The sequence below is a fragment of the Urtica dioica genome, chromosome 8 (assembly GCF_054948205.1).
Source record: "Urtica dioica subsp. dioica isolate 48M chromosome 8, U.dioica_male_clone48M_v1_H2, whole genome shotgun sequence".
Lineage (NCBI taxonomy): Eukaryota > Viridiplantae > Streptophyta > Magnoliopsida > Rosales > Urticaceae > Urtica > Urtica dioica.
Window position 1 is genome coordinate 29424461 of NC_142763.1, and position 27956 is coordinate 29452416.

General features: G+C 35.7%; 4 protein-coding genes and 1 long non-coding RNA gene across 8 annotated transcripts; 1 reads left to right on the plus strand and 4 right to left on the minus strand.

The window, feature by feature from the left end:
- Positions 1–206: 206 nt before the first annotated feature.
- LOC149389013 (uncharacterized) lies at positions 207–8049 on the minus strand. 3 transcript variants are annotated; one of them, XR_016300506.1, is made up of 6 exons: positions 7590–8049; positions 7004–7066; positions 6742–6812; positions 1429–1527; positions 673–755; positions 207–520 (listed from the first exon to the last, which is right to left on the minus strand). It is a non-coding gene; the product is annotated as an uncharacterized LOC149389013 (long non-coding RNA). The 3 variants fall into 3 exon arrangements; XR_016300505.1 differs by having other exon boundaries at positions 1429–1566; positions 7004–7070; XR_016300504.1 differs by having other exon boundaries at positions 7004–7070; positions 7590–8048.
- On the minus strand, positions 3307–6516 carry LOC149389014 (uncharacterized). The gene is made up of 2 exons (XM_089624661.1): positions 3405–6516; positions 3307–3315 (listed from the first exon to the last, which is right to left on the minus strand). Exons 1-2 carry the CDS (start codon positions 6084–6086, stop codon positions 3307–3309), a joined length of 2691 nt encoding a protein of 896 aa, XP_089480787.1. The 5' UTR covers positions 6087–6516.
- A 6603-nt stretch (positions 8050–14652) lies between the features above and the next one.
- LOC149389015 (pectinesterase-like) lies at positions 14653–18929 on the plus strand. Of its 2 annotated transcripts, none has more exons than XM_089623166.1 (4): positions 14653–15087; positions 15162–15637; positions 16320–16480; positions 17942–18929. In XM_089623166.1, exons 1-4 carry the CDS (start codon positions 14797–14799, stop codon positions 18634–18636), a joined length of 1623 nt encoding a protein of 540 aa, XP_089479292.1. In that variant the 5' UTR covers positions 14653–14796; the 3' UTR covers positions 18637–18929. The 2 variants fall into 2 exon arrangements, with proteins under 2 accessions (XP_089479292.1, XP_089479293.1); XM_089623167.1 differs by having other exon boundaries at positions 15165–15637.
- A 4866-nt stretch (positions 18930–23795) lies between these two features.
- LOC149389016 (uncharacterized) lies at positions 23796–24536 on the minus strand. The gene has a single exon (XM_089622543.1). It carries the CDS (start codon positions 24534–24536, stop codon positions 23796–23798), a length of 741 nt encoding a protein of 246 aa, XP_089478669.1.
- A 1992-nt stretch (positions 24537–26528) lies between these two features.
- Positions 26529–27896, minus strand: LOC149389017 (uncharacterized). Its single transcript, XM_089622544.1, has one exon. It carries the CDS (start codon positions 27894–27896, stop codon positions 26529–26531), a length of 1368 nt encoding a protein of 455 aa, XP_089478670.1.
- Positions 27897–27956: the final 60 nt, after the last annotated feature.

The following is a 27956-nucleotide window of genomic DNA, read 5'->3' on the forward strand; positions in this document are numbered from 1 at the left end:
GATGAGTGCAAAGAAAAGCAAAATTTATATATTCTTGATATCCATATTGATTATTAAAAATATACGGATTCCGCGTTGTCATAAAAATATTGATTACTAACAAAAAATTTAGAGAAAACTAGAAGACTACTTTTTCTGCGATAAAATGTCCATCATAGATAAAACGAGTTAATTTACCCGCGCGTTGCCGCGGGTTAATTGTGAGCTCCCACTATCTTAGTAAAAATATAATTATAGTTTTACACGTAATCATCTCGTCAAATTTTATGCCAATTAAAGATAACATATGCTTTTAATTACGTTTAGTACTTACATATATTCATACATGTGTGTATCAATATGGTATATATATACATATATTCATACATATGTTATTATTTATATATATACATATATTCATACATGTGTTTATAGATTCATATGTATATATGTATTACTACTTATTCAAAACCGTGTTGACGATGCATTTGCAAAATTGCTACCCAATCTAATACATAATGTCATGAGGTCTTTTGTAGTCCTGCAAATAAATATTGATAAATCGAATCATATTTAAGAAGTAACATGAGTTAATAATAAACTAAAGAATATTAAATAGAATCATAAAAACAAATTAAGTAATTAAACTTATATTTGAATATTAAATCAAACATTTAAATGAACTAAAAATACCTTATCGTAGAGATATATTTAAGCAGAGATTGTAGTTTTTGCAAAAAATTGCAAAATGATGGATCTTGTAAAGTTTTCACCATCTGCAAAAAGAATTTCAAAGAGTATTTAGGAAATATTATAATCAAAGTTAATAACTTATATTTTTTCAAGAACTCAAGACCTTATGAATAGTATAAACAATAGTATTAAATCTAATAATATCATAACAATTAAAAAAGTTGTATGTCTTAAAAAGGAGGTCTATGTCATGCAATGGAAATTCGTATTAGTTCAATTCCAAGCTTTGTTGAACGGGAAAAAAGGTGAAAAATAAAACAAATAAACCACAAATACTAAGAATTGATTCCATGTTATCATTATCAGATAAATATTTTCATGGGCAGCATATAATGCCTAATTATTCTTCAAAAACTAAAGAAAAGCTGTAACTATTTTTTAAATAAATTAAATATATATTTAAATAACCCCATATTTATAATTCAAAGGATATGAGATGTATTAAAGAAATTTTTTAAATTGGCAGACCTGATGATAATGCAAAGTTAATTTACACTTATATTGCCGGGAAAAATAGTATTTATATGGAGGCAGCAAAACAGAATGAAGGTAAATAGTATGTATTTGGAGTCAGCAAAAAAGAATGAAGTATTTGATACCTATATAATTCATGTATATATAAATGTTAGAAGTATATGAGAATAATTATGCTAGTAATATAACTTTACAATATTTAAATAAATTATATGTGTTTACCTATTCATGAAGCTGAACATAGTTATTTGGCCGGTGCCCGATGGTAACATCTTTGTTGAGATTTTTTCCCGCAAACCCACTGCGGAGTCGCTAAAACTCCTATGAATTTAAATTTGTATTTCCATAATTTGTCAACTCCTATAATAATGCATGTGTCCATGAATATATCATTTCATAGGAAATAGACGGTAGTATGTGCTTTATTTTGTACCACAAAGAATTTCTTTGTAAACAATGTTTTTTATATGATTTGGATATTTATTCAAGGATTCATGAATCAATATAAATAATCCATGTGGTGATTTGACTCTAGACAGCGCTACATATAATTGACCATGAGTAAAAATTTCATTTTCTATGTACAAACCAATCTTATCAAGAGATTGTCCTTGACTTTTATTTATTGTCATAGCATATGAAATTCTAACAGGAAATTGCCTTCTTTTTAAAATGAAAGGCCATTTGGATTCATGTACAGTCATCTCTATTCTAGGAATATAGACTTTTTCATTTGTATTGTCAGAAGTAATTATTTGTCCTTCGATTATTCTATTTGTTAGTTGTGTGATAAGTAATCTTGTACCATTGCATAATCCTAAAGATGGATTCAAATTCCGTAATAACATAATAGGCGTTCCTATTTTTAGAGTTAATTCGTGTGGTGGTAATCCATTAAAATTCAATGTATTTAAAAATTCTTCGGGGTATAAAAGATTTAGTTCATCCACGTTTCCATGGGATGGTGAAATTGTGTCACAACTATAGTACGTCTTTGAATCAGTTGGTAGTATTGCTAAAATATACTGATTTATTTGATCAACGGTTTTATTTCTTGGGGCTACAATTGTTCGTTGTTTCAAATATTCAATATTATTAAAATTAGTAAGAAAATCAGTATATATTGAATGAAAGATTATTTCAATTGGGTTTAAATCATAATGTAGTAAATATTTGTCAGGTATATTTATCCATGTCGCATCTTCGTTTTCTAAATCTTTTATTCCATCTACAATACCATCACCAATGTTTAAAATCCATGTGGAAAATTCAACAATTTCTTCTTTCTCTTGTGATGATATATTATGTCGGTTAAGTCTCATATTTTTCGTTAAAGTTAAAATATCAAAATATTTCCACAAATAAGAATTGGTTAATGTTGCATCAATTATTTGCTCTTTAGATCCTGTTGTTATAATAGGTAATATTTGGCGGAAATCACCGCCTAATACTATAGTCATTCCTCCAAATGGTGTATCGTAATTATTTCTTAAATCTTGTAATGACTTATCAAGGGCTTCAAAACAATATCTGTTATTCATTGGTGCTTCATCCCATAAAATAAGGGATGTTTTTTCAATTAATTTTGCTAATTGAGTTTGTTTTTTAATGTAACATGTGGAGAATTTATCAACAGATAAAGGTATTTTGAATCTAGAATGTGCTGTCCTTCCATTTGGTAATAATAAAGATGCTATTCCAGATGATGCAACTGCTAATACAACTTCATTATTTGATCTTAGTTTACTAATTATAGTGTTCCATAGATACGTTTTTCCAGTTCCTCCATGGCCACTAATAAAAAATAATTTGTGACTATGGTTTGTAACCGCATTTACGATTTTGTCATATATGTCTCTTTGTTCTTCATTCAAACAATCGATTAATTTTGAATGTTCTTCTTTTAATTTATTTGTATCGTAATTTAGCTCGTCTCTTAAAAGTTTATTATTCAAGTCATCTAGTAATGATTGTTTTGGTAGAGGTAAATTATAACTTGACAAACTTGATGAATTCATATTCAATATTTTTTCTAATTCATACAATACATAATCATGTAATTCATGATCAGGTATTTGAAAATAATTATTGTTGAATAATTTACGAATTCTAAATATTATGTCATCAGTCATAAATTTCCAATGCTTTTCAAACAATTTGATTGGATCATTTACATTACAAAATAATAAAATTAAAACAAATAATTGTCTTAATTGTGTTGATGTTGATATAAATGCAGCTTCAAAAATTGAATCGTCCCATTCTTTATCATCACCTAATAATCCTAAAGCGTTGCATGCTGATTGAAATGTTGGATATTTAATTTCGTCAATAATTTGTAATGATTCAAAGCTAGTAGCACCTTTTTTATGATTTAGCAACAATCTTAAATAGTACAATTCTCCTGAATTCGGGTGAACATAATATGTTCGCCCAATTGTATGACCGGATTGTCTCTGAGTCCATATTTTATCTTTGTGGTTCCAAACCCATTTCTTTGGAAATTCAGTATAGGTAAGCTCTCTAGCCTTGTCGTTATATTTATTTATTTCCATCCATTCTGTTAAAGTTGTTTTTTGAATCCCGGGTTGTTTTAAAATATTTTCAAGTTTTTGGTTCGAATGGTATGTAATATTTTGTGTACGTGGTAAATGAATTGATAATCTTTGAATAGCAGGTATTCTATGGTGTATAGGATATTCATATAGCCTCCATATAGCTTCATAAGGGGTAATGTACCGGCAGTTAATATAATTTTTTATTTCATCTACTTCTATAATATTTGTTTGAGTTGAATTTTCTGAGCATATATTACTTTCAAAAACTGCTCGTATACGATCAGGTCCCTTTGTTAAATATTTGAATAGATATTTGATTAACATTGATTGTGAACAAATTTCGGTATTTATATGAGCACAAAATTTGAGGCAAAGTTCTCTATTGTATGGCACAACAAATCTATTATCTAGTTTGATATTTTGTTTTTCTGAATATAAATTGGTGTCTCTGCGCTTGTAATTAATGATGCCATTTTCGTCAATTGTTGTTTCATTTCGAATCTGTTTAGGAAATCTTTTAGAACATGCTGAATTCTTCATACATGGAGCATTTGTTTTGGCAAGACCACATGGTCCATGTATCATAAATTCAGTGACGATATTGTATCCTAATGAGTCAGTCATCGGATTTGGTATCTCAGCTGAAATTATTTTATCTATTTGCAATGGATCATGTATTTTATTTTCAGGGTGTAACCAAAATAAGAAATGACAATGTGGTAATCCTCTTTTTTGGAATTCAACAACGTATAAATCAGCAATAACTGGTCCGAATATATTTCCCAATTTTATAGTTTGAAGTATTAGATTTAATTTCATTTTGAAAACTCTTGTTGTAATATCAGGTCTATCTTCTGGTTTCTGACCAGGAATTTTAGATAATGCTCTTGTGATTTCTGGCCATTTTGGATTACATGTAAATGTTACAAATAAATCAGGATTTCCATACTCTCTACAAATTGCCATCGCATCTTGATAATTTTGTATCATATATCTAGGACTTCCAGTGTGACTTGATGGAAGAATAATTCTTTTTCCTATTGTATTTGCATCAGAATCTCCTCTATTAATAGCATCTTGTATACCTTGATATATTTCAGACCTTAAAGTTTTTTGGTTTCTTCTAATGAAATCTAATCGATCTTCTTCTACAGAAGCATATGCATCGACTAAATATTGTTGAAATAATCTTCCGCTTCTCAGTAAAGTATTTTTTAAGTTAGAGCGTTCTTGTAATTGGTAGCAATAAACCGCTCTCATAGGAACTCTTTTTCTTATAGGTTGTTTTTTCAAATGAGCAGTATTCCATTTTAAGTCTGGTGCGTAGCCGGCTTCCCCGTAGGGAAATAGTAATGGATATTGCATCGCCATATATGAAGGGTGTAATTTTGTAATTCTTTGTAAAGTATTTGATTTTGTTTCTACTATTATATCTTTTCCTTTTTCATATTCTCCAATGTCGCCAACTATTAATCCACCAATGTCACTTGATGTTGGTAAATCATATTGATTTGAATCACAATTTCTTCGGCCTAAAAGTCTAAGTCTTATACATGGAAGATTCGTTTCTTTATATCTATCTCTTATTGTTCTAAATATTTGTACTAATATATTTGTTTCATCCAACATATTGACTAACTTTGTAATGATTGATTCAGTAATAAATCTTGAAGAATCGTCAAATTTAAATGTTGACATTCTGTTTTGGATTTCATTTTCTGTGTCATGTATATACAGTTGTGCAAATCTTGGACGGTTGTCCTCAGTAGGCAGTAAGGATCCCAATAGATGATGTACTTGGCCCGAGATTTTAAAAATATATGGACCTTCGGCATTGTTTATATTGAAATCAATGTTTGCTCCAAACGATGTAAAAGATAGCATTGAGTTCAATGTACGAATATTTTTTTTATAGTATTTACTCTCTGGTCCACCATAGTAATTTAACAAAGTATCTAATATAGGAGGACTGTCTTTCAGTAGCGGTAATTTAACTTTCCCGTTTTGGCAACATAAACTATATTTGGGTATACGATTGTCGTTTACACTCTCATTTAACCAAAAATAGGCACCACAATACTGACAACAATATTTACAATCACCCAAGTCTAAGTATGAGTCCTCATGTGATGGTACTTGTTGTGTTGTTTGCATATTAGAAATCAATGATAATCTTGTTCGACTACGGTTAGATAGAGTTGACGTTTCGGAAGTACAATCTGAATTTTCAGTGTGTAGGTATTTAGTATTCTTCGGTTTAGGTTTTTTGTTTTGTAGGTTATTGGGTTGATCGAGGAAAGGATGTGTACGTTTCCTACCCATGACTTAGAAATACAAAGAAAACAAAAAAAGATAATAATTAATTTCAAAAAATTATATAGAATCATAATACGAAACGAAAGACATTTACACCGTTATAAAATATATGAGTATCTACTATATATTTGTGTCGTTATTTATTAATTGTTTTTAGCTAAATATATTTGTAATTATCTATATATTTTTTTAGGTAAAGGTTTCAGATAATTTATATGTATATATATCCTAAACTGTATTATGTAATAAGTGATCTTAGTTGAATATACAGCAAGACTTTTTTATATATAGTAATTCATGTAACAAATGAACTGAACATGAGATAATGATCATTTTAAGAACTTAAAATAAATAGAACCATCAAACGAACTGAAGTACATTTACACTCTTATTAGAATTATAAGGAGCCGTTACATATTTAAGCATCATTATCTATGAATTCTTTCCTAAAATTTTCTGGACATAATATATATGCATATATAACCTAAACAATATTAAATATTGCACACAATAAAGAACTATAGTTGAATATAGCAACAATTTTTTTTATAGTATATTAATACTAACAAATTAACCTAAAATCTGAGTATATAGAATGAGCCTATTCATGATTGTAATAATTTTGAACTATTAAACACATGAATATAGATACATGACTTACGTGAATGACGCGGGGTTTGTTGAAGTAATGTTCAGCACTTTAAAACCAACGATCACACTAAAGATCAATGTCTGAAAAGAAAATAGTAACACAAAGAAGCATCGAAGATATAAATATAAAGCATGCTGAAAACTAATATTATGATCAACACATATTACTCAGTACTAATAATATAGTGGCTTTGTTAAATTAACAAAAGAATACAAAAAATATTTACTCCAATAAATAGGCCAAAGTGAATTAAGTAATTGAGAAGACGTACATGAATAACACGTTTGTTGAAGAGATCAGCACAATAAGACCAATGATCAGGCTAAAGATGTGTCTATCTGAAAAGAAAATAGCAGCACAAATAAGAACTCATGATTTATTTAATTGATGTTGAGAAGTAATCACATCATTAGCAAATATTACTCAATACAAAATAATAACTTGTTAAATCAACGATAGACGGAAAAACCAAATGTGATTGGTAGTTGTAAACGTCAATAATCTGTACGTGTATATACGTACATGCTTGATACTTTTCAGTCATTTTGGTGACACCATTATATCATTTAGACTTGATACTTATGAAATTATCATCATAACACAGCCAAGCTCAAATCTCATCTTTACAAACATATATACTAACTCCCGAAGATATAAACCTCACATCTTGCAAAAAATAAAAAATCACAAATTATAGCATCATATTAACCTCAAACAAATTATAAATCACTCGCTATAAAAAAAATATAGCGTCAAATTTAATTAACAGGTTGAAAAAAATTAAAATTGATTGTTATATATATATATATATATATATATATATATAGAACAATGAAAAATAGTATATATGTATATACCTTAATCAAGACGATTGACTTAGTTCCGCTGTAGATATTTGAAAAAAGGAACAACTTCTTCTTCTTTTTTTGTCTCCCTGTAGATATTTGCAGAAGAGAGAGGGTTTTTTTTTTTTTTTTTTTTTTTTTACTTGTCTCCGCTATAGATATTTGCAAAAAGGGAAGAGTTTTTTTTTTTTTTTTTCTTTTAGGAAGTTGGATACTTCTGTAGGTATTTGCAAAAAAGGGAACAACTTTTTATTTGACTTGTCTATGCTGTAGAAATTTACAGAAGAGAGAATGGTTTTTTTTTTCTTTTTTACTTGTTGACGCTGTAGATATTTGCAAAGGAGGGAAGGTATTTTTTTGGTGCTTTTTTTACGAAGTTGGATACTCAGAAGGTCTTTTCTCTTGTTCAGAAGGTTTTTTTTTTCTTTTGGTGTGTATGGTTGTATAACTCTAAACCAAAAGAATTGAATGACGATTTATAAGAGAGAAAGATAGATAAGGATTGAAGCGGCTGATATGATCTTTCTTTTTAATTTAAACAATAGAAAGAGTAATAGTAATAAAAAGACACGTGTTCAATAACCACCTCAACACCAAATCCTCAATTCATCTAAGTTATAACTTATAGCTACTATACTTAAAGCTATATATATATATATTATGAAAGGAAAAAAAAAATGCATCAATATTATCCATTGTGAATGTTTTCTTCATTTGCTTCGATCCTATCTTAATTTTATATATTTATAATCAATTTGGCTTTGGCTCACTCGGTCCAATAAGAATGAACTTTGAAATTGAAACTATCCTCTTACGTGAATCATAAAAACAATACACGTTCTCATTCTCACTCATAGCAATAGATAAGAGTAAATACTTTATTTATTTTTATTCAATTTTTTTTATTGGTTAATAGGCTTGCTACAGTGATAGTGTACCTCTTTTTAGTAGTATATAGAATATGTTAAAATTTTTACAAAAGTCATATTTATTGGGGAAAGTTTGCCAAATGTAGATATCAAGTCCAATAATAAGGAACGAAAATCAGTGAAATTTTAAAACATTGCTTTTTAGGATAGCATGTGGACAGTTAAGAATCAGAAAGTGTGGTATATTGTCGGTGCGTAGTGTAAGTGGCTTCAAGATCTATAGTATACCACGTATCTTGCTTGGCCTCAAATCTCTTACATATTTCATTGTCGTGTTTTTGTTCAAAATAAAGGTAGAAATTTGAGGGGAAAAAATGATCTATATGGCCTTAAATTTCTACCTCTACTTTAAATTTGCACCAAAAACCTTTAAATGACGAGTACTCAATAATGACGGTGAATTATGTTATTATTGTAGTTTACGATTTTTGTGTATCCTAAATTTATACAAAATCTTAATTAAAAAATTGTTCAATAAGATACTCCCAAAATTGAAATCGTGGTATAATCGCGAGATGCGAGATTTTTATCCTCAGATCGTGGGTACTTGTACATTTTTATAAGCACGTGGACTTTTTTGCGACAAGAAACAACTACAAACAATGTTGTGACATTCGAGACTTGGTAAAGCATGGAAATCTATTGACAATAAGGAAATGCCAAATTGTCGTAAGTGAGTGTGTAATGATTATACGAATGTACAAAAGTCTACCGAAAAAAAACACAAAAAAAAAAAAAACAAAAACTAGCATTACCAAAACGTACGAAGAACCGTATAAATGAATAATCATATATGTTATTGTACGTAGCTGCCGATTTCATTTATTTTAATTTTATTTTGAAGCGATCGCCCTTAAAATTTTACCGTGACGAAAGTATATATATGTACATCCAACAAATTTATCACTTTTGCATCGAAACATGATAATTGAATGATTTTTATATGAATATTCTAAAAGGACAATTGATGTAATATAAACAAATGGCATCTCGCACTACATGTCTCAGCTAAACTGTCCATCATCAGCAGTCGATTGAAATATCGTCACTGCTCACAAAATGCAGTTGAAGTATATCGTCACCGTTCGCTCTTCGCAAAATGCATGATCTTAATCTCTCTCTCTCTCTCTATATAAATATATATATATATATATATACATATATATTTATATATATGACGTATCCTGAACAACTACATAAACTAATTAAAGTTGTTATTCTATGGTATATAATATATAATTATATATCATGTTAAAAAATAGTTATATAATGATAATTTATAATAGTTTTATCAAGTACAACATTTATTTCATTAATCTTCAACTCTTCCAGGAAAATATATTTTACATTAACATGGTTTTCATAGAAAATTTGTAGGCCAATATAAAAATTAACGACGAATAAATAAAAGAAAAAATGTTACTGTTCTTGTTGTCATTAATTTATTGGAATTTTGAATCTTGAATTTTGAGTATAATTTGTTGCATCTTGATAAACAACTATAAAGTATTATTTTTATATTAATACTCATCCGTAATAAATTGTATCTCGGTAAAATAATTATTAATACTCAGTAGCAATATTTAAATAACTATAAATATCCATTTGGTATATTTATTTGTATCGATATTTTAATAGATTTATAAACAACTAGCCTATTTATAGATGAGACTTTTAAATTATAGCTCAACTATCTATTTATTTAGGGAAATAGCCAATATTTCTCATACTTCCAAAATTGCCCTTTGTTTCATAAAACTTCGTTCTTATAATTTGTTTGTTAATTCTAGATTTTTTCCAGTTATTCATCATCGGATTTGAATCATGGAATCGTTCGTCAAATTGGAGACATGTATTTTGTTTTTTCGAATTGTAAATAATATTTACTATCGGATGGCCCGACTGTAAATATTATTTACCATTAAAATTATCCTGCGATTTGCAACCAGGATATTCAACAACTCATTTGGAATAGTAGGATCATCGATTTCATAGATGTTCTTCTATTGTTCTTATATTATCTGTTCGTTTAGGTTAGTCATTTAATCATTCTTAATTTATGTTTGTCTAGTGTAGGTGTTTAGGTTCTTTAGTTTCTTACAACTTCGTTCTTATTTGGTTGTTAATTCCAAATTTTTTTCCAGTTATTCATCATCAGATTTGAATCATGGAATCATTCGTCAAATCGGAGACAAGTATTTTGTTTTTTCGAATGGTAAATAATATTTACTATCGGATGGTCCGATAGTAACACTAGGACAAAAATCGTCATCCGGTGCGACGGATGTCGCACCGAATACCCTAAAAGTCGCACCTAATAGTTTATTAGGTGCGACATTAGGTGCGACGGCGTCGCACCGGATAACCCGTAGCAAAAGACATTAGGTGCGACATGTCGCACCTAATAGTCATACATTTAGGTGCGACATTTTCAGGTGCGACAATGTCGCACCGAATATGTTTTTTAAATTAAAAAAAATTACAAAATCAGCGACGGGGCGGGGAGGCTGATCCAGGCGGCGGGGCGGCGGCGCGGGGGCTGGTCCAGGCGGCAATGGGGCTGGTCCAGGCGGCAATGGGGCGGCGGGGCGGTAGCTGGTCCAGGCGGCAATGGGGTGGCGGCGTGGGGGCTAGTCCAGGTGGCGATGGGGCGGGCGGTGCGGGGGCTGGTCCATGCGACGGGCGGTGGGGTGGTGGCTGGTCCAGGCGGCGGCGAGGCAGGTTGGGAGAGAGAGACAGAGTGAGAGACGACCAGAGTGAGATAGCGAGAGAGGACTCGCAGCGGCGGAGCGGGGAGGGACGGCGGCGGGGCTGGCTGGCAGAGAGAGACAAAGTGAGACGATGAGAGAGAGAGAGAGAGTGAGAGACGGCCAATGAGACAGAGAGCGGGGGACGTACCAGGGAGGCAGCGGCGGAGCGGGGAGGGCCGACGGCATTGAGGGACAGCGGAGTGAGGTCTGGCTGAGAGAGAGACCGTTGAGAGAGAGAGAGAGAGAATGTGTGAAAAAAGGAGAAAACTCGGTGATTAAAACCCCAAAAACTATTAGGTGCGACAGTGTCGCACCCAATATGATAAAAAAAAATCGGCGGGATTCGGCGAAAAATTTAAATTTAAAACCCTTTGGGTGCGACAATTGTCGCACCTAAAGGTATTAGGTGCGATAGATGTCGCACCTAAATGTATTAGGTGCGACTTTGTCGCACCGAATACCACTAATAATCAGCGAAATTTTTAGTCGCTTGGAGGACTATCTGGTGCGACATGTCGCACCGAATATGTGCTTAGGTGCGACATTTAGGTGCGACATGTCGCACCTAATACCCTTCCGCACCCAATATGTTAATTTGTAGTAGTGTAAATATTATTTACCATTCGAAAAAGCATATTTTATAGTTAATCTAACAGAGAATTGATCGGAGATGCGGGGGAGGGTTTCGATTATGGTGTTCTATGGGTTAATCGAATTGGAAATAATATATACTTACCATTTTTTCCAAGTCTGAGAACGGAGATGCTTTGTCGGCTTCGGAAGTGGCAAAATCGGAAAATTGGTGGTGGAAAAGGAGGTCGGACGCAATATCGGAGGATTGAGGGATTCGAAATCGACGGAGAGTTCGGAGGCAATATCGGAGGATTGAAGGATTTGGAGTCGGATCCGAAAATTTTGGTGTGTATTTGATGAGGGGTAAGATAGGAATATAATATTGTTTGGTAGTGGATTAGGCTAGTTACCTAATTTAAGTAATAGTTGGGATAGAATTTTAAAAGAGGTGGTCAATTTGGACTAGATACTTAACCGGCCCATATTTTAATCATTATTAGTGACTCGTGCTCGGTTATCTCTGCATAATTTTATTCATATAAAAAATAGATAAATTGATCGCCAAAAAAGAAACTAAATCAAAATGATTTCATTGTTAACAATATTTTAAATAACTATGAATATATTATAGTATATTTATTTGTATCGATATTTAATCATTGTTAGTGATAATTGATTGGTCCTGCATAATTTTATTCATACCAAAATAGAACTTTTCTTAAGTAATTAGGTTTCTTCTTCAAATACCAAATTTTTTTTTTTTTTTTTTTTTTTTGCTTGGAGAGGTTTCGTCTCCAAACACTAATTGTTGATGGATCCATTTTACAAAAATATTGAAGGCCGAGGAGAATATAGTGAAAAACAATATAAGAATTTAAAATAAAATTTTAAGTTTTGCGGTTCGGAAATCTCTTTCGATCGCATTAATTGAAAAATTCATAAAATAATTTTATGCTAAAAATAAATTCAATCCGATATCATCACAAGGCGACGGGGACGAGAGAGAGAGAGATAGATATAGAGAGAGAGAGAGAGAGTACATGAGTTTTCGTGTACTATAAGAAGCAAATATTTTCATTAATTACTTTTTTATTCAAATAAACATTTAAACAAATAAAAGGGAAAAATTGAAAGCAAAAAATTGGTTTAACTGCCACATCATAAAAAATTACTATGTAAACAATAATTTTAAAACGTTTGATAGTTTGCAACTCTAACGTTTCACGTGGTTAAGTTCGTATAATTTTTCTTAATTTTGTAGCATTTTTTTGTTCTTTTGAAAAGAAAGAAAAATTTATTTTATGTAATTGCAAAGCCTAATCAGCTTAAAAACATGTGTGTAAACTAAAAACTATAGTTAGTTTATAAAATAAACTAATTCAGTTATATTTTGACCCAAAAATACTAAATGAAAGTTATAAAATTTTAGATTTCAGAAATTGCCAAAAGTAAGACTAAATTAGGGCCCATTTCCAATTTCCTACTTTTTCCAAAAATTTACCAAACTAGGACTAGTAAAAAAAAAATTCTTTTACTCGATGGGCTGAGCAGGAAAAAGAGAAAGAAATAGAAAAAATAAGAGATTTTATTGGGGAAGATGGTAGGTTAGTAATTAGTATGAGGGTATAAATAGTTAGAATTTTGTTATCTCTCATTTGACTTTTTTTTACTAGTCATAGGTTGTTAAATGTTTGGAAAAAGTAGGAAATTGGAAATGAGCATTAATTTAGTCTTACATAAGAAAATGTCCCATTAGATTTTCAGAGAACTGTTAACTTTAATATACCGATTTAAATTATAACTAAGCTATTCTCGTTTGTAAAGAAGCACTAATAAACTATAGTGAAGAAACTCTAATGACCGAAATACCACAAAAAAATAATTAAAAAAAAGTTAGGAACCAAAAGATCATAATCATAAAAGGTTATTGGTTATTTTCCCCCCAAGAAAAGCTAGTTAATTCAAGCGAGTCATAACCCACACAGAAGAATTGTTCCGCTGCCCGTGACACAGTGGACAGAGTTCCTTCCAAGCCAGGATTCTTGGTATCTATTGTCCTCGCTGTATGCGAAAACATATACCATATTTGCCCTACAACTTCAAGTAAGTACAAACTAAGGACTTTTAAAAGATTTATGCCTGTGTTAGTTTCTTTGTACGACTCTCATTTTTACTATTTGAAGTAGTTGTCCTTTTTACCTTTTTGCCACGACAAAAATGTACATCAAATTGCAATCCAACAAATTCATTCACGGGTGACAACTATATGACAGAAAGATTTTTTTTGGGTGTTATTGAAAAATTGAATATCATAAATGGATATTAGAGGAGAAGAGGAATTACCTCAGGATTTATTTTTTTAAACACTAATTACCAAATTGGACCTCTCTCTCTCTCTCACACACACGCACGCGCACACACAAAATTGTCACAAACCTATTGCCATTTGAAAAAGACCATCGAATAATCATCGCACCTCGTCGTGATAGTTGTCTAGTCTTCTTTCAACCTTTTTCTTTTCTTTCAAACGTAAAAGGCATGACCTTAATCTAACAAAGTTATATTTTGTGAATTTAATTAGCAGATAGTTGTCGTTTTCAAAAGCATTGTCTTAGATTTTATGTGATTAACTTAGATTGACATATAGTTCATAATATACATAATTGTTGGCAAAATTTTAGTTATCTAATAATGTAAAAAACGAAAAACAAAAAGCATACAAACGAAAAAAAAAATCTCTAATAAAGTCTCAAACTATCCCAGCAATATTGTCACATAAAGAAGGGAAGAAATATCTAAATTGACCTAATGATCGATCATATATTGTTGCTCTTGTCATTATAACACCAACAAGCATCTTTAATGTCATAACATGCAGTCAATCAAGCCTATATTTACTCTTCCACACCTACACCCCATCTTCCATAACTCTCTCTCTCTCTCTTTCAACCCCCGAATGAACCAACAATGAACCTCTCGTCACTAATCCTCCTCTTGGCCACTATCTTCCTCTCAACACATACACAATCGTCTTCGCTACAAACCCAAGAGCACCACCGCAAAATCGCCCACGCCACATGCAATGGCACGCTCTACCCGGACCTCTGCGTCTCGACCCTCTCCTCCTTCTCGGGCCTCGCCGCCAAAACCCTCCCTCAGATCATCGCCGCCACCGCGGCCCACGCCTCCGCCGAAGTCCACGCCTCCTCTCGCAACTGCACGCTCCTCGAGCGCCGAGCCCCTTCGACCCAGAAACAGGTATATTAAGAAGTTACACAGTAAAATCAACTGATTCTACTCGTGGTTCGTTTTAATGGGCGACTTCTTAATAGCAGGCTCTCGATGACTGCATCGAGCTCCTCGACGACACTGTCGCCGATCTCGCCGACGTCATTGCCGACCTCGACACCAAGAAATCGGCCTCGAAGCACTACCACGACATCGAGACCCTCCTCAGCGGAGCCATGACCAACCAGGACACGTGTCTCGACGGGCTCGCGACACGTGGAGGCAGAAAGCTCAGGCGGGTCATCGAGAAGAGGATAGTCACGATCTCGAAACACGTCAGCAACATCTTGGTCATGGTCAAGAAGATCAAGAGGAAGCCGTCTCCGGCGGGGGTTTTCCCGGAGTTCGGCGGCGCGAGGAAGAGCGGGTTTCCCGGGTGGATTTCTTCCCGGGAGAGGAGGCTTTTAGAGGCGGCGGTGAACCAGACGAGGTATGACTTTGTGGTAGCCAAGGATGACTCCGGGAACTTCACCACCGTCGGCGACGCCGTTGCAGCGGCTCCGAACAATAGCGACACCAGGTACGTACGTACGTTTGACTATGTATGCTTGGTTGGACTTTTTTTTATGAGTGAGTTTAGCCAGTGGACATAAATGCACGTCAATTAATGATTTTGTTTCAGAAAAATAGGACAACATTATTTATGAGTCTTATGATAATATTTTTTTTCCTAGTGGGGTTCACGTATTATCTTTGGTAGGTTCAAAGCAAACTTCGAAGTAATTTTCAATTTTTTACGTATGTTTTTCAATCATTTATAGTATAACTTTCATTTGAAATATTATTGACCTTTAAGCTGTAACGAATCAAAATACGATTAAAATTAACATTTTAAACAAAATTAATTTATAATAAATTGTGTAAGTAGTGATAATAATCTAACCTATTTTGAATTTTAAAAAAATTATTATCGTGGATTTGGTAATATGAAAATTTATAATTTAAGTTAATAGTCAACCAAACCTATGAATCATGGATCCTTTGTTCATTAGACTTTAGTAGTCAACAATTTTTATGTAATTGCTTTTAATTTTTAAAAACAATCTATCGCTGAAGCTGCAACTTTTTGAATATTATCTATTTTTAAGATTATTACTTGCTTACGATACACATCTATTCGCTTGCAAATGGATTGGTCACATATAGATATAGTTTTTTTGGTATTATTCCCAATTTTTTAACTGATAAATTTGAATGAACAGATTTGTGATATACATAAAAGCCGGAGTTTATCTAGAGAACGTTGAGGTTGTGAGGAAGAAAACAAATTTGATGTTTTTGGGAGATGGAATTGGAAAGACAATTATCAAAGCAAACAGGAACCACGTTGACGGCTGGACTACTTTTCGATCAGCCACTGTCGGTCAGTTTTCTGCATATATTATATATTATATTATATATATATATATAGAGAGAGAGAGAGAGAGAGAGAGAGAGAGAGAGAGAGAGAGAGAGAAAGAGATCTGACGTGCATGTAGCGTCGTTGTTACAAATTTTGAGAAACAAGTCCCGTGATGGCCGGTTCCCATAATGAACATGTTACCACGTGGATTGCATATGGCCATGTTATCGAATACACACACACATACATATTTATGGGCATGTTAATCATTATGGTTTTTCGTAGTGCCGATAATTAAGCAACTGGATTAGCACCGTCAGAGAATTAGGGCTCCACTTTTTCCTTCTTTAGATTTTTGAATTGTGGAAAGCGCGCGCCTTTAAAGATGATCTTTTGTCGGACTTGAAAAGAATTTGATCAAAATTTTGGATGTCCTAAAAGAGTTACTAAATTTTCTTGAGGAAAAGAACTAAGAGCTAAAGAGGTAGAGAAGTCTTTGTAACAGAGGAGAAAATACTAGGGCTGTGAATGTGATAGCGTGGTAGGTGAGCTTTTATGGTGATTTTGCCCTGCTTATTTTATGTGGACCCTCTCTAAAGTTTACTCTATCACCAATAAACTATTTCAAATATTTGGTATGCGTTGCATGTGGATAGCTAGTTCCTACATGGTCAAATCATGAGGCCCAATCCAGTGTAATAAATCATATATAGTAACACTTTTCCATATTATTATTTAGAGAATCAAGTAAGCCATTTATGCATATTTTTTTTAACGTATATTTAAATAATATACATATATTATAAATGGATTCGTGCAAATAGTTTTGTTTTTTTTATAACGTGTGTAAGCACGGGTTCGTCATGGATACATACAATCCGTATAATTTAAGCTCGGGATTGACATTATCATATTTGAAACCTTTTCATTTGAATGCATTACTGTGATCAACTAAATGTATAAACAGAGTTCTCACAAATGCAAACCAGTCCTCAGTCAAAATCTTTGAAAAACATTATCATTGAAAAGGGAGAAAAAAAAAAAGCAGTATTATCTGCCGATGATTTTGCATTAAAAGTCAAACATGCAATCTATTTACACTAATCTTATAAACTTTTTAGGTTAAATATCCAAAAAGCAACACCTTTCTCGCTCCACCAACATGTTCACTTATCAACTTTGCCTACTAAACAGCTAGCACGGACCAGCTTATACTAATGCATTAGCTGCGTATATAATTTATACGTAGAAAGCTATAATAAATATCCATTTCACGCGCTTAGGACATGTCATTTTTTTTTTTCTGTAATTATTATATTTTCTGCTTAATTAAAAATATATTTTGTAATCATTATACGGACGATTTGTACACTACAAGAAATAAGGGCTTCAGCCGCACTAGTCGCAACTATTTCTGGTCGTGGCTGAACGTATATTTAATAAACTAATTGTGTCAATTTTGGGTTGTTCGACGATGCGCAGCGGTGGTGGGGCACGGTTTCATGGCGAAGGGCGTGACGTTCGAGAACTCGGCGGGGCCCAGCAAGCACCAAGCGGTGGCGCTACGCAGCGGCTCAGACCTCTCGACGTTCTTCCAGTGCAGCTTCATCGGGTACCAAGACACGCTCTACGCCCACTCGCTGCGCCAATTCTACCGCGAGTGTGACATCTACGGCACCATAGACTTCGTGTTCGGCGACGCAGCCGCGGTCCTCCAGCGCTGCAACCTCTACGCTCGCCGCCCCAACCCCCACCAACACAACATCTTCACGGCCCAGGGCCGCAAGGACCCCAACCAGAACACGGGTCTCTCCCTCGTGGCCTGCAAGCTCGCCGCCTCCTCCGACCTCTTCCCCGTCCGGGCCTCCTTCCGGACCTACCTGGGCCGGCCCTGGAAGGAGTTCTCCAGGACCGTGATCATGGAGTCCTACATCGACGACCTCGTCCACCCTGCTGGGTGGCTCGAGTGGAACGCCACGTTCGCGCTCGACACATTGTACTACGCCGAGTTTAGGAACCGTGGGCCCGGCTCCAACACCACCGCTCGGGTGACGTGGCCGGGTTACCGTGTGCTCAACTCGTCGGCTGAGGCTAGCCTGTTCACCGTGGATGCCTTCATACAAGGGGCTGAGTGGCTCAACTCTACTAGGGTTCCCTATTTTGCAAATTTGAGCTGAATATATATTCATCTCTCTCTCTCGGAGTATTAAATTTGAATGTATCTATAGTGCTTTGAGAATTAGTACGTGCCACTGCATGTAGCTTTTCAAGGATAGATGTTTGATTGGCTTAATTTTGAGCATATCAAATTGGAATATATATCATTCATACTTTGAATATCATATGATATCTTGTGGTTTATTGGAAAATCAATGTTTTTTCATAGTATTTATCTTTAGTGCTTATGGTTCCGCATGGCAACTATGTTTCAATGACTTATAATTAAGAAATATGTAACCTTTAGAACTTATATCACAGTACTAAATCGCAAACTATGGGGGCAAACTGCGAATATTCACCTTCTCCTCCACAAACTGTATAGTGTATACCATATAATAATATAATAATAATAAATAAACAAATTTGGGCAGAGATTTAAAATAAATAAAGGGAAAATAACACATTTATACCCCGTGTTTTAGTGAAATGTCGATTTTAACCTTTGGTTTTCAAAAATGTCGAGATCATACCTTCTGTTAACTAAAATGACGAAATTATACCCTGAAATGGATAATAGTGTCACAAATCTCCCTTCATTGATATTAACTCTTATATAAGAAAAACATAATCAAATCCAAAACAGTATCCTAACTTTCAAATTTTCAATTTTGAAATAAAAATAGCCTTAAATTGAAATTAAATAGTAAAATTCATATCTCCCAAGAGATGATTTCATTCTGTGTTCGAATTGCAACTCTGAATCATGGGTTCTCTGTTCGAATATGTAATTTTGATGACTATTAACTGTCGATTTTTATCTTTTTTCCTCTTTTTGCGTTCTTCACGATTAAAAGGCTGTTGTTTATTTTTTTAGTTTTTAAATAAATTACATATATGACGCGAATGAATAAAGATAATTGGTGTTTACATATAAATAATATAGTCAACGTCAATGAAAAAGTCAATAAAAAGAAGATTTGTGGTACTGTTGTCTATTTCTGGGTATAATTTCGTCATTTTAGTTAAACAGATGGTATGATAGCGACATTTTTGAAAACCAAATGTTAAACTCGACATTTCACTAAAACACAAGGTATATATGTGTCATTTTCCCATCAATAAAACACAATCTTTTAACCAATGGTGTTGGATGGATCATGGATGTGATGTTTAATGAAAATATCCCACATCATTTACTGTGAATCTAGTCTCAAAGGAAAACTTATATTTATAAAGGGAAACGAAGACGACTTTAGGCGAATTAATAGAGTTAATTGCGCCGAGTTAATTACTGATATGTTGTTAAAATATAAAGTTGATTTTGAAATTTGTGAGTGGTGATATGGCCAAATTCAGTCATCTGTGTCAAACTCGGCTGGGCTTCACAAATAACTCCAAAATCCTCAACACAACTCCAATAACTTTATAAATAAAATACAACTTCTCCATCACCATTTCTCTCTAAGAAATAAAAAACCTAGATAAACCCATATATCAAAATTATCTCTCACTTCTCTCTCTAGATTCTTCTCCCACGAGAACACTTGAGATCAAAAGACGAAGATAAAGAACACCACAAGAAAAAAGAGAAGCAATTTTTTCTTATCTCATCTCACACCTTTCACACAAAAAAGAGAAATAATTCACTTTCATTCTCTCTAGAATGGGCAATACCTCAAATTGTGGATTATATAACGAGGCTTCTACAGCGGTACACTGTACCGTTCTAGAAGTTTGGACTTTCTACAACGGTACACTTATTTCATTCGCAAACAAATGGGTCCGAATAACATCAATCGAAAAATGTCTATTATTTCCACATCAAATACAAGGACAACGAATAGATTTCTCATCTTGCATATTCTCTATAGCAAACTCACAAAACTCATCTACACCTTCTCGATATATCTCGTTTAATTTATTCTCCCACATCTATTTTATCATCTTCATTGCAAGAAAACTCTAGATTTTTTTATAAAAAAATACTCATTCTAATTAGCAAGAATGAGTTTAGCCTGGACAGACTCGCTGCATCGATGTATATTTCTCGCTGCAGTGAGAAATTTCTTAGAATTATCTGGATAACTCGCCGCGGCGATAATTATACATCGTTGCAGCGAGTGCTTCTACAACGCGGACATCTACAACGACACTCCTGTCTTGTTGTAGAATTGTTTTTAAACCTAATTTTTTTTAATTAAAACCCGTTCCCTCACGTTTTTTCACTCTCTCTCTCTCTTCGCCCTCTTTCTTCTTCTTCTTCGCCCATACCTCTCTCTACTTCTTCTTCGCCCACATCTTCGGTGCCGCATATCTTTTATCTCTTCTGTATTTTTTCTCTCCACCCAACCCATACTCTGTCGCCGCACCCAGCCCAGCTCTTACTCCGACCACACCCAGCCCCCACTTCGTCACTGCCTCTCTTATCTCTCTATTTTTATCTCCCCCCAGCCCACGACTCCGCCACTCCCAGCCCACACTCTCCACCTCCACACGAAACCACAACGCCTCCGCCCTCACTCCGCCACGCTCTGCCCTAGCCTTCTTGCCCTAGTCTCCGTGCTTCTCTTCTTCACTCCGAGTAAGTGTTGAATATTCTTTATATGTATTTTTGTGTAGAATTTAGGTTGAAGAAGAATTTTTGTTTGGAATTTTGATTAAATTGAGTTTCGATTTGAGGTTGAAATTGAGATAAAATTTGAGATTGTCTTGAATTTTATATGAAATTGTGTTGAAATTAAGATTTGAATTGAGTTTTTGTTAAAAATTGAGTTCTTGTTTGGAATTGAGACTGAATTTGAGAAGGTTTTGAAATTAGAATGAAATTGTGATTGGATTTGAGTTAGAAATTGAGTTTGGAATTGTGTTTTGTGTTTTTTTTCTTTATATTTAATGTCTTTTATTTCCGTTTTTCCATTAAAAACTTGCTAACTACGACTTAAAAAAAAATGACTTTTAATTTGTTTCAGAGCGTAGGTGGATATGATGCTATATTTTTTGGATTTTTTTTTTTGGCAAGATGTGAGGTGTATAATATCTTTTTCACGAGCTAGTATATATGTCAGTAAATATGAGAGTTTGATTGTCTTGGAACCAAAGTTTGCCACCCAAAAAAATAGAATTATAATTTCACAAGTACCAAGCTCAAATGGTGCGGTGGTCGTCACTCGATACATTCTACGTCAATGTTTATAATATTAAGAGCGCAGAATTAGCTGGGTCTATATCTAGGTTAATTATTAAAAAACTGTCTATTACCATTTCAATTTGCGCGTTTCTTAGCAAACTATATGCGTGATGGTGAAGCTAGTTTCATGTTAACTTAACAGGTCCAATCATGACTATGAATTATCAAGACATTATGGATTATTCTTAAACTATGACCTCCTCAATATTTCTGGACCAAAATCCAATATGTTAAATTAATCCAAAACTATGACTTATCATTTAGTGTAACTTCTCTTTTACTCTTTTTCCACTCATTTATCATTTTATTAATCTCTCTCTCTCTCTCTCTCTCTCTCTCTCTCTCTCTCTCTCTCTCTCTCTCTCCTTCATTGCAACGATTACTGTGGCCAAACCCTAAAATTGAAACCCAAACGGTTTACTATAGCGTACTCCATTTCAGAAGAAGACCATGGGACCGCGGCACAATGAACGCACTGTTTGGTGCTTGTGTATCGGTGATTCCCCGACATTGAGTCTCGCCGCCTCCACTGAGCATAACCCTAATCGCTGGCTAAGATCTTACGCCACATGTCCCCAACAACTGAGGGCCCATACAACCCATCTGAGGGGGAATCTGTTGCTGATAATCCGTCTGAGATCTCGCGACACTCTCTTTCCTTGCGGCGGCGACCGCGACCGCTCCAAAATCTTTGAACATGTTCATGGCATCGACGTAACTCGCCCCGCTGGCATCGCTCAGGTCACTGAACCAAACCATGCCGGACTTCTCAAGCTCCGTGGGGGAGAATGGGAAGAGCCTTGGCTTGGCCTCGGCGCCTTTATTCGTCTTCTCGAAGTCTTCCATCATTTTGTTGAGATAGTTGGGGCACGAGACAGACACAAGCGAGTCGAGGTCCTCGTCGGGTAGCTATAGAAAACTTCATAAGTTTCGTTGTATTAGATTGTGTGTATTAAATTGAGAATTTTTTTTTTCTATTTTTTGGTGTTATTTTGGTTTAGGCATTGTTGACATTAATCTGTCTGATTTATTGATATTGTTGTCAATAATCTGTCTAGTTTATTTACACGGTCGTCAATAATCTATATGATTTATTGACATTGTTGACATTACGATTTTTTTTTTTTTAAATCAAGAAGAAAAAAAAAATCGTTTGAAAAATCTGGGAAATCGTTTGAAAATTTATTGACATCTCTGTCTTTTTAATGACAAGATGTCAATAAATCTTCAACGATTTAGTGAAATTCTTTGAAGATTTATCGACATGTTTGTCAATAAAAAGACAAAGATGTCAATAAATATTCAAATAAATTCCTAGATTTTTCAAACGAATTTATACAAATGCAATATTAACTAAATAAAAAATTAAATACAAAAAGAAAAATAAAATGATATTTCATTGAGGGTATTTTTTTACAAACAAATATAAGGAAGTCGTATTTTTTATTTATTGATTAATTTTGACATATTGAATTTTGAACCAAAAATATTGAGGAGGTCATAGTTTAGGAATAATCTCATATATTATTGTATATTTTTATTCTAAATAAAAAAAACTAGCATATCATTCATTTTATCAATATATATATCAATCATATGAATATATCAATGTTATGAAATTTAAAAAATTATATTTGCAACAATTTTTTTGAATAAGGGCTTAAGGTACACTACACATATGAATATATTAATATTATGAAATTATAAATGTCCACACATATATGAGAAGGAGAAGTATTAAGTATGTACGTATATTCCTCAAAAAAAAAAAAAAAAAAAAAAAAAGTATGTACGTATGTACGTATAACTTGTTGACGTTTACAACTACATATATGAAATTTGGTTTTTCCCCATGTTGTTCATTTAACAAAGTCACTAATTTTTACTGGGTAATTCATATCGATAATTTAAATGAATTAATTATGTGCTTATTTATTCAATGTTGCATTCATTTTTTTTTTTTTTTTTTGAGGAAACCAGCTGCTGTTATTAATTACTTGGCAAATCAGCCTTAATGTCAACGTACAACCATGGTGGGGCTTCATCGAGCCATACGACCGAAGAATTAAACTTTAGGGAATACTTTGCCAGCTTATGTGCTGGAATATTGCAGCTACGCGGAATGAACGAGAAGTCGCAGCTTACGAAGCTGTTGCTGAGGCATTTGATCTCTTCAACAAGCATCCCCAGTTCCGTCGTCGGGGAGTGGGTTTGGGCGAGCATCTTGATGACCTTCTGGCTATCCGACTGGACATATATTTCCTTGTAGTTGAGCGCCGCTGCAGTCGTCATACCAAACAGGATAGCCTTCGCTTCTGCTTCCGGGACACCGATTTGCTGGTTTATTGCCGAAATTGCCGAGGCCAGGAGCTGTCCTTCGGGGTTGCGAAGAATACATCCAGCCCCAGTCCTCCTGACGTTGGAGTCTATGGCCGCGTCGACCGTCACAGCCACAGTACCCAGCGGCGGAGGTGACCAGGTGGTATCACGGGGACATGGTCTTTTCACTGAGCAAGGCTTTACTCTGACTGCTTGGAAGTCTGAAACCAATGAAGCAACCCACTCCACTGATCTCAGAGCATCTTGGCACTTCCCGGACATAACCCACTGATTACGGATGTTCCAAGCTTGCCAGGTTAGAGCTAAAAACCACTCCATCTCCTCATTCTTCAACTCCAGCGCCAGCCTAGCGAGTCCTCCCTGAATGTCGCCAGAGTCCTCCGTTTTCATGCTTTTAGACACCGTCGCAGCTCTCTAGAACTTCTTAGCCTCTCGACAACCCCATAAGGCATGGAAGCAGGTCTCCGGGTCCTTGCCGCAGCGTGGACAACTATCTTCAAAAATGATATTTTTCCTCCGTAGATTAGTAGAAGTAGGAATCCAATTGTGGCAAAGCTTCCAAATGAACATTTTTATTTTTGGGGGCAGGTTCGTGGCCCAGAGGAATGACCACCAATTAGCTTCGGAGCTCGTCTCGGATCCGCTTGCCTCCTCTTTGTGGTCTTGAGTGACTCTGTACCCACTTTTGACGCTGTACTCGCCGTCAACTGTGAAGTGCCACGTGAGCTGATCATCCCTCGGCTGGCTGCTACACGGGATGGATAAGATTTGATCGGCATCGATCGGAGAGAACATAGCCGATATCAGTTCTACGTTCCAAGATCCATCGGGGTGTTTCAGTTCAGCGACTTTCATACCGGAAGGGAGCGGTGGAGGGTCCACGATCTTGAATTCCTTTGGCCGAGGGATCCATCTATCTCGTACAATATCTGTTCGCTCTCCATCGCCAATCCGCCACCTTGAACCTTTTTCAACGAGCTCTCTCCCCCATAATATGGCTTTCCAGATTTGAGAGCTGTCATTCCGATCGTTAGCCTCTAGAAAATCTGAGTTGGGAAAATACCTTGCCTTGAGGATCTTGTTCACCAAACTTTTAGGATGTCTGATTAAGTCCCATGCCTTCTTGCCGAGGAAAGCTTGATTAAAGTCCTCCAAATTTCTGAACCCGAGTCCGCCTCTCGATTTGTGCTTGCAGAGTTTATCCCACTTACCCCAATGGGCTTTCCTTTTTTCTTTTGTGCTTCCCCACCAAAAGGCATTCATGAGCTTATGGATTTTGTCGATAAGACCTTTCGGGAGTCGGAAACAGCTCATCGCATGACTTGGGATCGCTTGCACGATGGCTTTGAGCAAAATTTCTTTACCTGCTTGAGAGAAGAGACTACCTTTCCAACTCTTTATTTTGCTCCAAACTCTGTCGAGGACAAAAGTGAAGAGTTCTTTCTTTCTCCGTCCGGAAAAAGTGGGGAGGCCGAGATAAAGGTCTAGGTTTTCTGTGTGTCGAACCCCTAGCATCTCAGCCAACGCAATCTGGTCTTCCGTCGTTACCCGGGCTCCAAAAGTGATGCTAGATTTCTCGAAATTCACCTTTTGTCCGGAAGCAGTCTCATAAGTGGCCAGGCATCGCTGAACAGACCGTATATTATCCTCGTCGGCCTTAAAGAAGAGCATACTGTCGTCGGCGAATAGGAGATGGGAAATCCTCGGGCCCAAGTCTCCGAACCGAATTCCCACAATCTCCCCAGCCTCCTCCATATTTTGTAGAAGACAAGACAGTCCTTCTGAACAAAAAAGGAATAGGAACGGAGAAAGGGGATCGCCTTGACGGAGACCGCGTTGAGGGGAGACCGAGCCCACCAGCTGGCCATTAAGGTTGAAGACGAACTTTACCGACGTCACAAACCTCATGATAAGCGCCACCCATTGCTCTGCGAATCCGAGTTTGGTCATAATAGCTTCTATAAAGTGCCACTCCACTCGATCATAAGCTTTTACCATGTCTAATTTGAGGGCAGCGTAGTCACCGTTATCGAACAAACTCCTCTTCATTGTGTGTATCCCCTCGAACCCAATCACAATATTATCTCCAATTTGTATTCCTTTGACAAACGCATTTTGATTTGGGGATATGGCTAGGGACATCACTCGTTTGAGTCTCTCGGTGAGGCATTTTGACGCGACTTTGTATAAAACACTGCAGAGGCTTATCGGCCGGTATTGCTTCACCGATGTTGGGGATTTGACCTTCGGAATCAGCACAATGATAGTTTCATTAAGTTCTTCCACGCTGTGCCCATCGTTGAGGATACGAAGACATGCTTTCGTGACCTCATCAGCCACCGTAGACCAATGCCGTTGGAAGAAAGCCGCTGGGAAGCCATCTTATCCGGGGGCTTTGAGGGGCTCCATCGAGAAGACCGCTTCCTTAACGTCTAGCTCCGTAAAGGGTAGCAATAACAAGTTGTTCTGCTCTTCTGAAATCTTTGGCTGAACACATCTTAGGATCTCAGCACAGGTTCCCTCGGGAGAGTCACTAGACTTGAAAATATCTTGAAAATAATATGAGATAATTTCCAACATACCAGCCTCATCAGATTTCCAGATACCATTCTCCGTCACCAACCCCTTAATCGTATTTTTCTTCTTTCTTTGCGTCGCTTTCCGATGAAAATACTTGGTGTTGCGGTCTCCCTCTTTAAGCCATAGAGCACGGCTTCTTTGTCTCCAATATGTCTCTTCTTTTTCTAGGAGAGCATCCAACTGTCGCTCCTCTTTACGTATATGCTCTACCGGGATAGTATCAGGCCCTTCCGTGAGCCTATCGAGGATCAGAGTTTGCCGTTCAATTTTCCGTCGAAGCTCCACCAGTCGGCCGTGACCCCATGAGCTCAGTTGGCGACGACATCGATCCAATCGTAAGCCTAGTGATATTGCAGAATCACTAGACCATGCTTCAGCAATAATCTGTCCACACTCCGCTTCTTCGCTCCAAGCCTCGTCGTACCTGAAGCATCTCTTGCGCTGTCGGGCCTGCTGTCGGTCATGATGAAGAAGCCCTCCAAGGTCTAAAAGCAAAGGTCGGTGGTCAGAGCCCCTGAGAGGAAGGTGAGAGATAGAAGCGTTTGGCCACTCTTCCAGCCACGAAGGGTCGGCAAAGCAGCGATCAAGTCGCTCATAAATCATCTCGGCCCCATTTTTCCTTCGCCAAGTGAAATGAGCTCCGGTGTACCCGAGGTCTTGAAGATCGCAATCGTTGACTGCTTCTCTGAACGCTTCCATCTGTCCCATCGGTCTCGGGTTCCCACCTTGTTTCTCGTGTGCATAAAGGAGTTCATTGAAGTCCCCCCCAACGACCCATGGTTCTGTGCTCTGTGAGTTCAGCCTTCGTAGAAGATCCCACGAATGGCATCGGAGATTAGTTTCCGGGTTCCCATAGAAGCCGACGAACCGCCAGCTTCTCCCGTCTTCTTCCACCAGTCTGGCATCGATATGTCCTCGTGAATAGCCCAAGATCTGAATATTACAAGAGTCTTTCCATAAGAGAGCCAAACCACCACTGAGCCCCCTTCTGTCCACCACCAAGCTACTACTAAAACCCAAAGTGAACCTTAATCTTTCTATCTGAGACCCAACAAGCTTAGTCTCAGAGAGAAAAACAAAGTCCGGGGAGTACTTCTGAACGTGAGTCTGAAGCACTCGCTTCGTCCAAGGATTGCCCAATCCTTGGACGTTCCACATCACACCAATCATTGGGCTCGGCGGCCTTGCTCCTCAAGGCTCGCCGCTTTCAAATCAGGGGAGGCTATGTGA

Coding starts and splice junctions, on each gene's coding strand:
- LOC149389014 (XM_089624661.1), bottom strand. CDS start 6,086: ATGGGTAGGAAACGTACACATCCTTTCCTCGATCAACCCAATAACCTA.
- LOC149389015 (XM_089623166.1), top strand. CDS start 14,797: ATGAACCTCTCGTCACTAATCCTCCTCTTGGCCACTATCTTCCTCTCA. Junction 15,088..15,161: donor CCCCTTCGACCCAGAAACAG/GTATATTAAGAA, acceptor ACTTCTTAATAG/CAGGCTCTCGATGACTGCAT. Junction 16,481..17,941: donor TTTTCGATCAGCCACTGTCG/GTCAGTTTTCTG, acceptor GACGATGCGCAG/CGGTGGTGGGGCACGGTTTC.
- LOC149389016 (XM_089622543.1), bottom strand. CDS start 24,536: ATGAAAACGGAGGACTCTGGCGACATTCAGGGAGGACTCGCTAGGCTG.
- LOC149389017 (XM_089622544.1), bottom strand. CDS start 27,896: ATGATTGGTGTGATGTGGAACGTCCAAGGATTGGGCAATCCTTGGACG.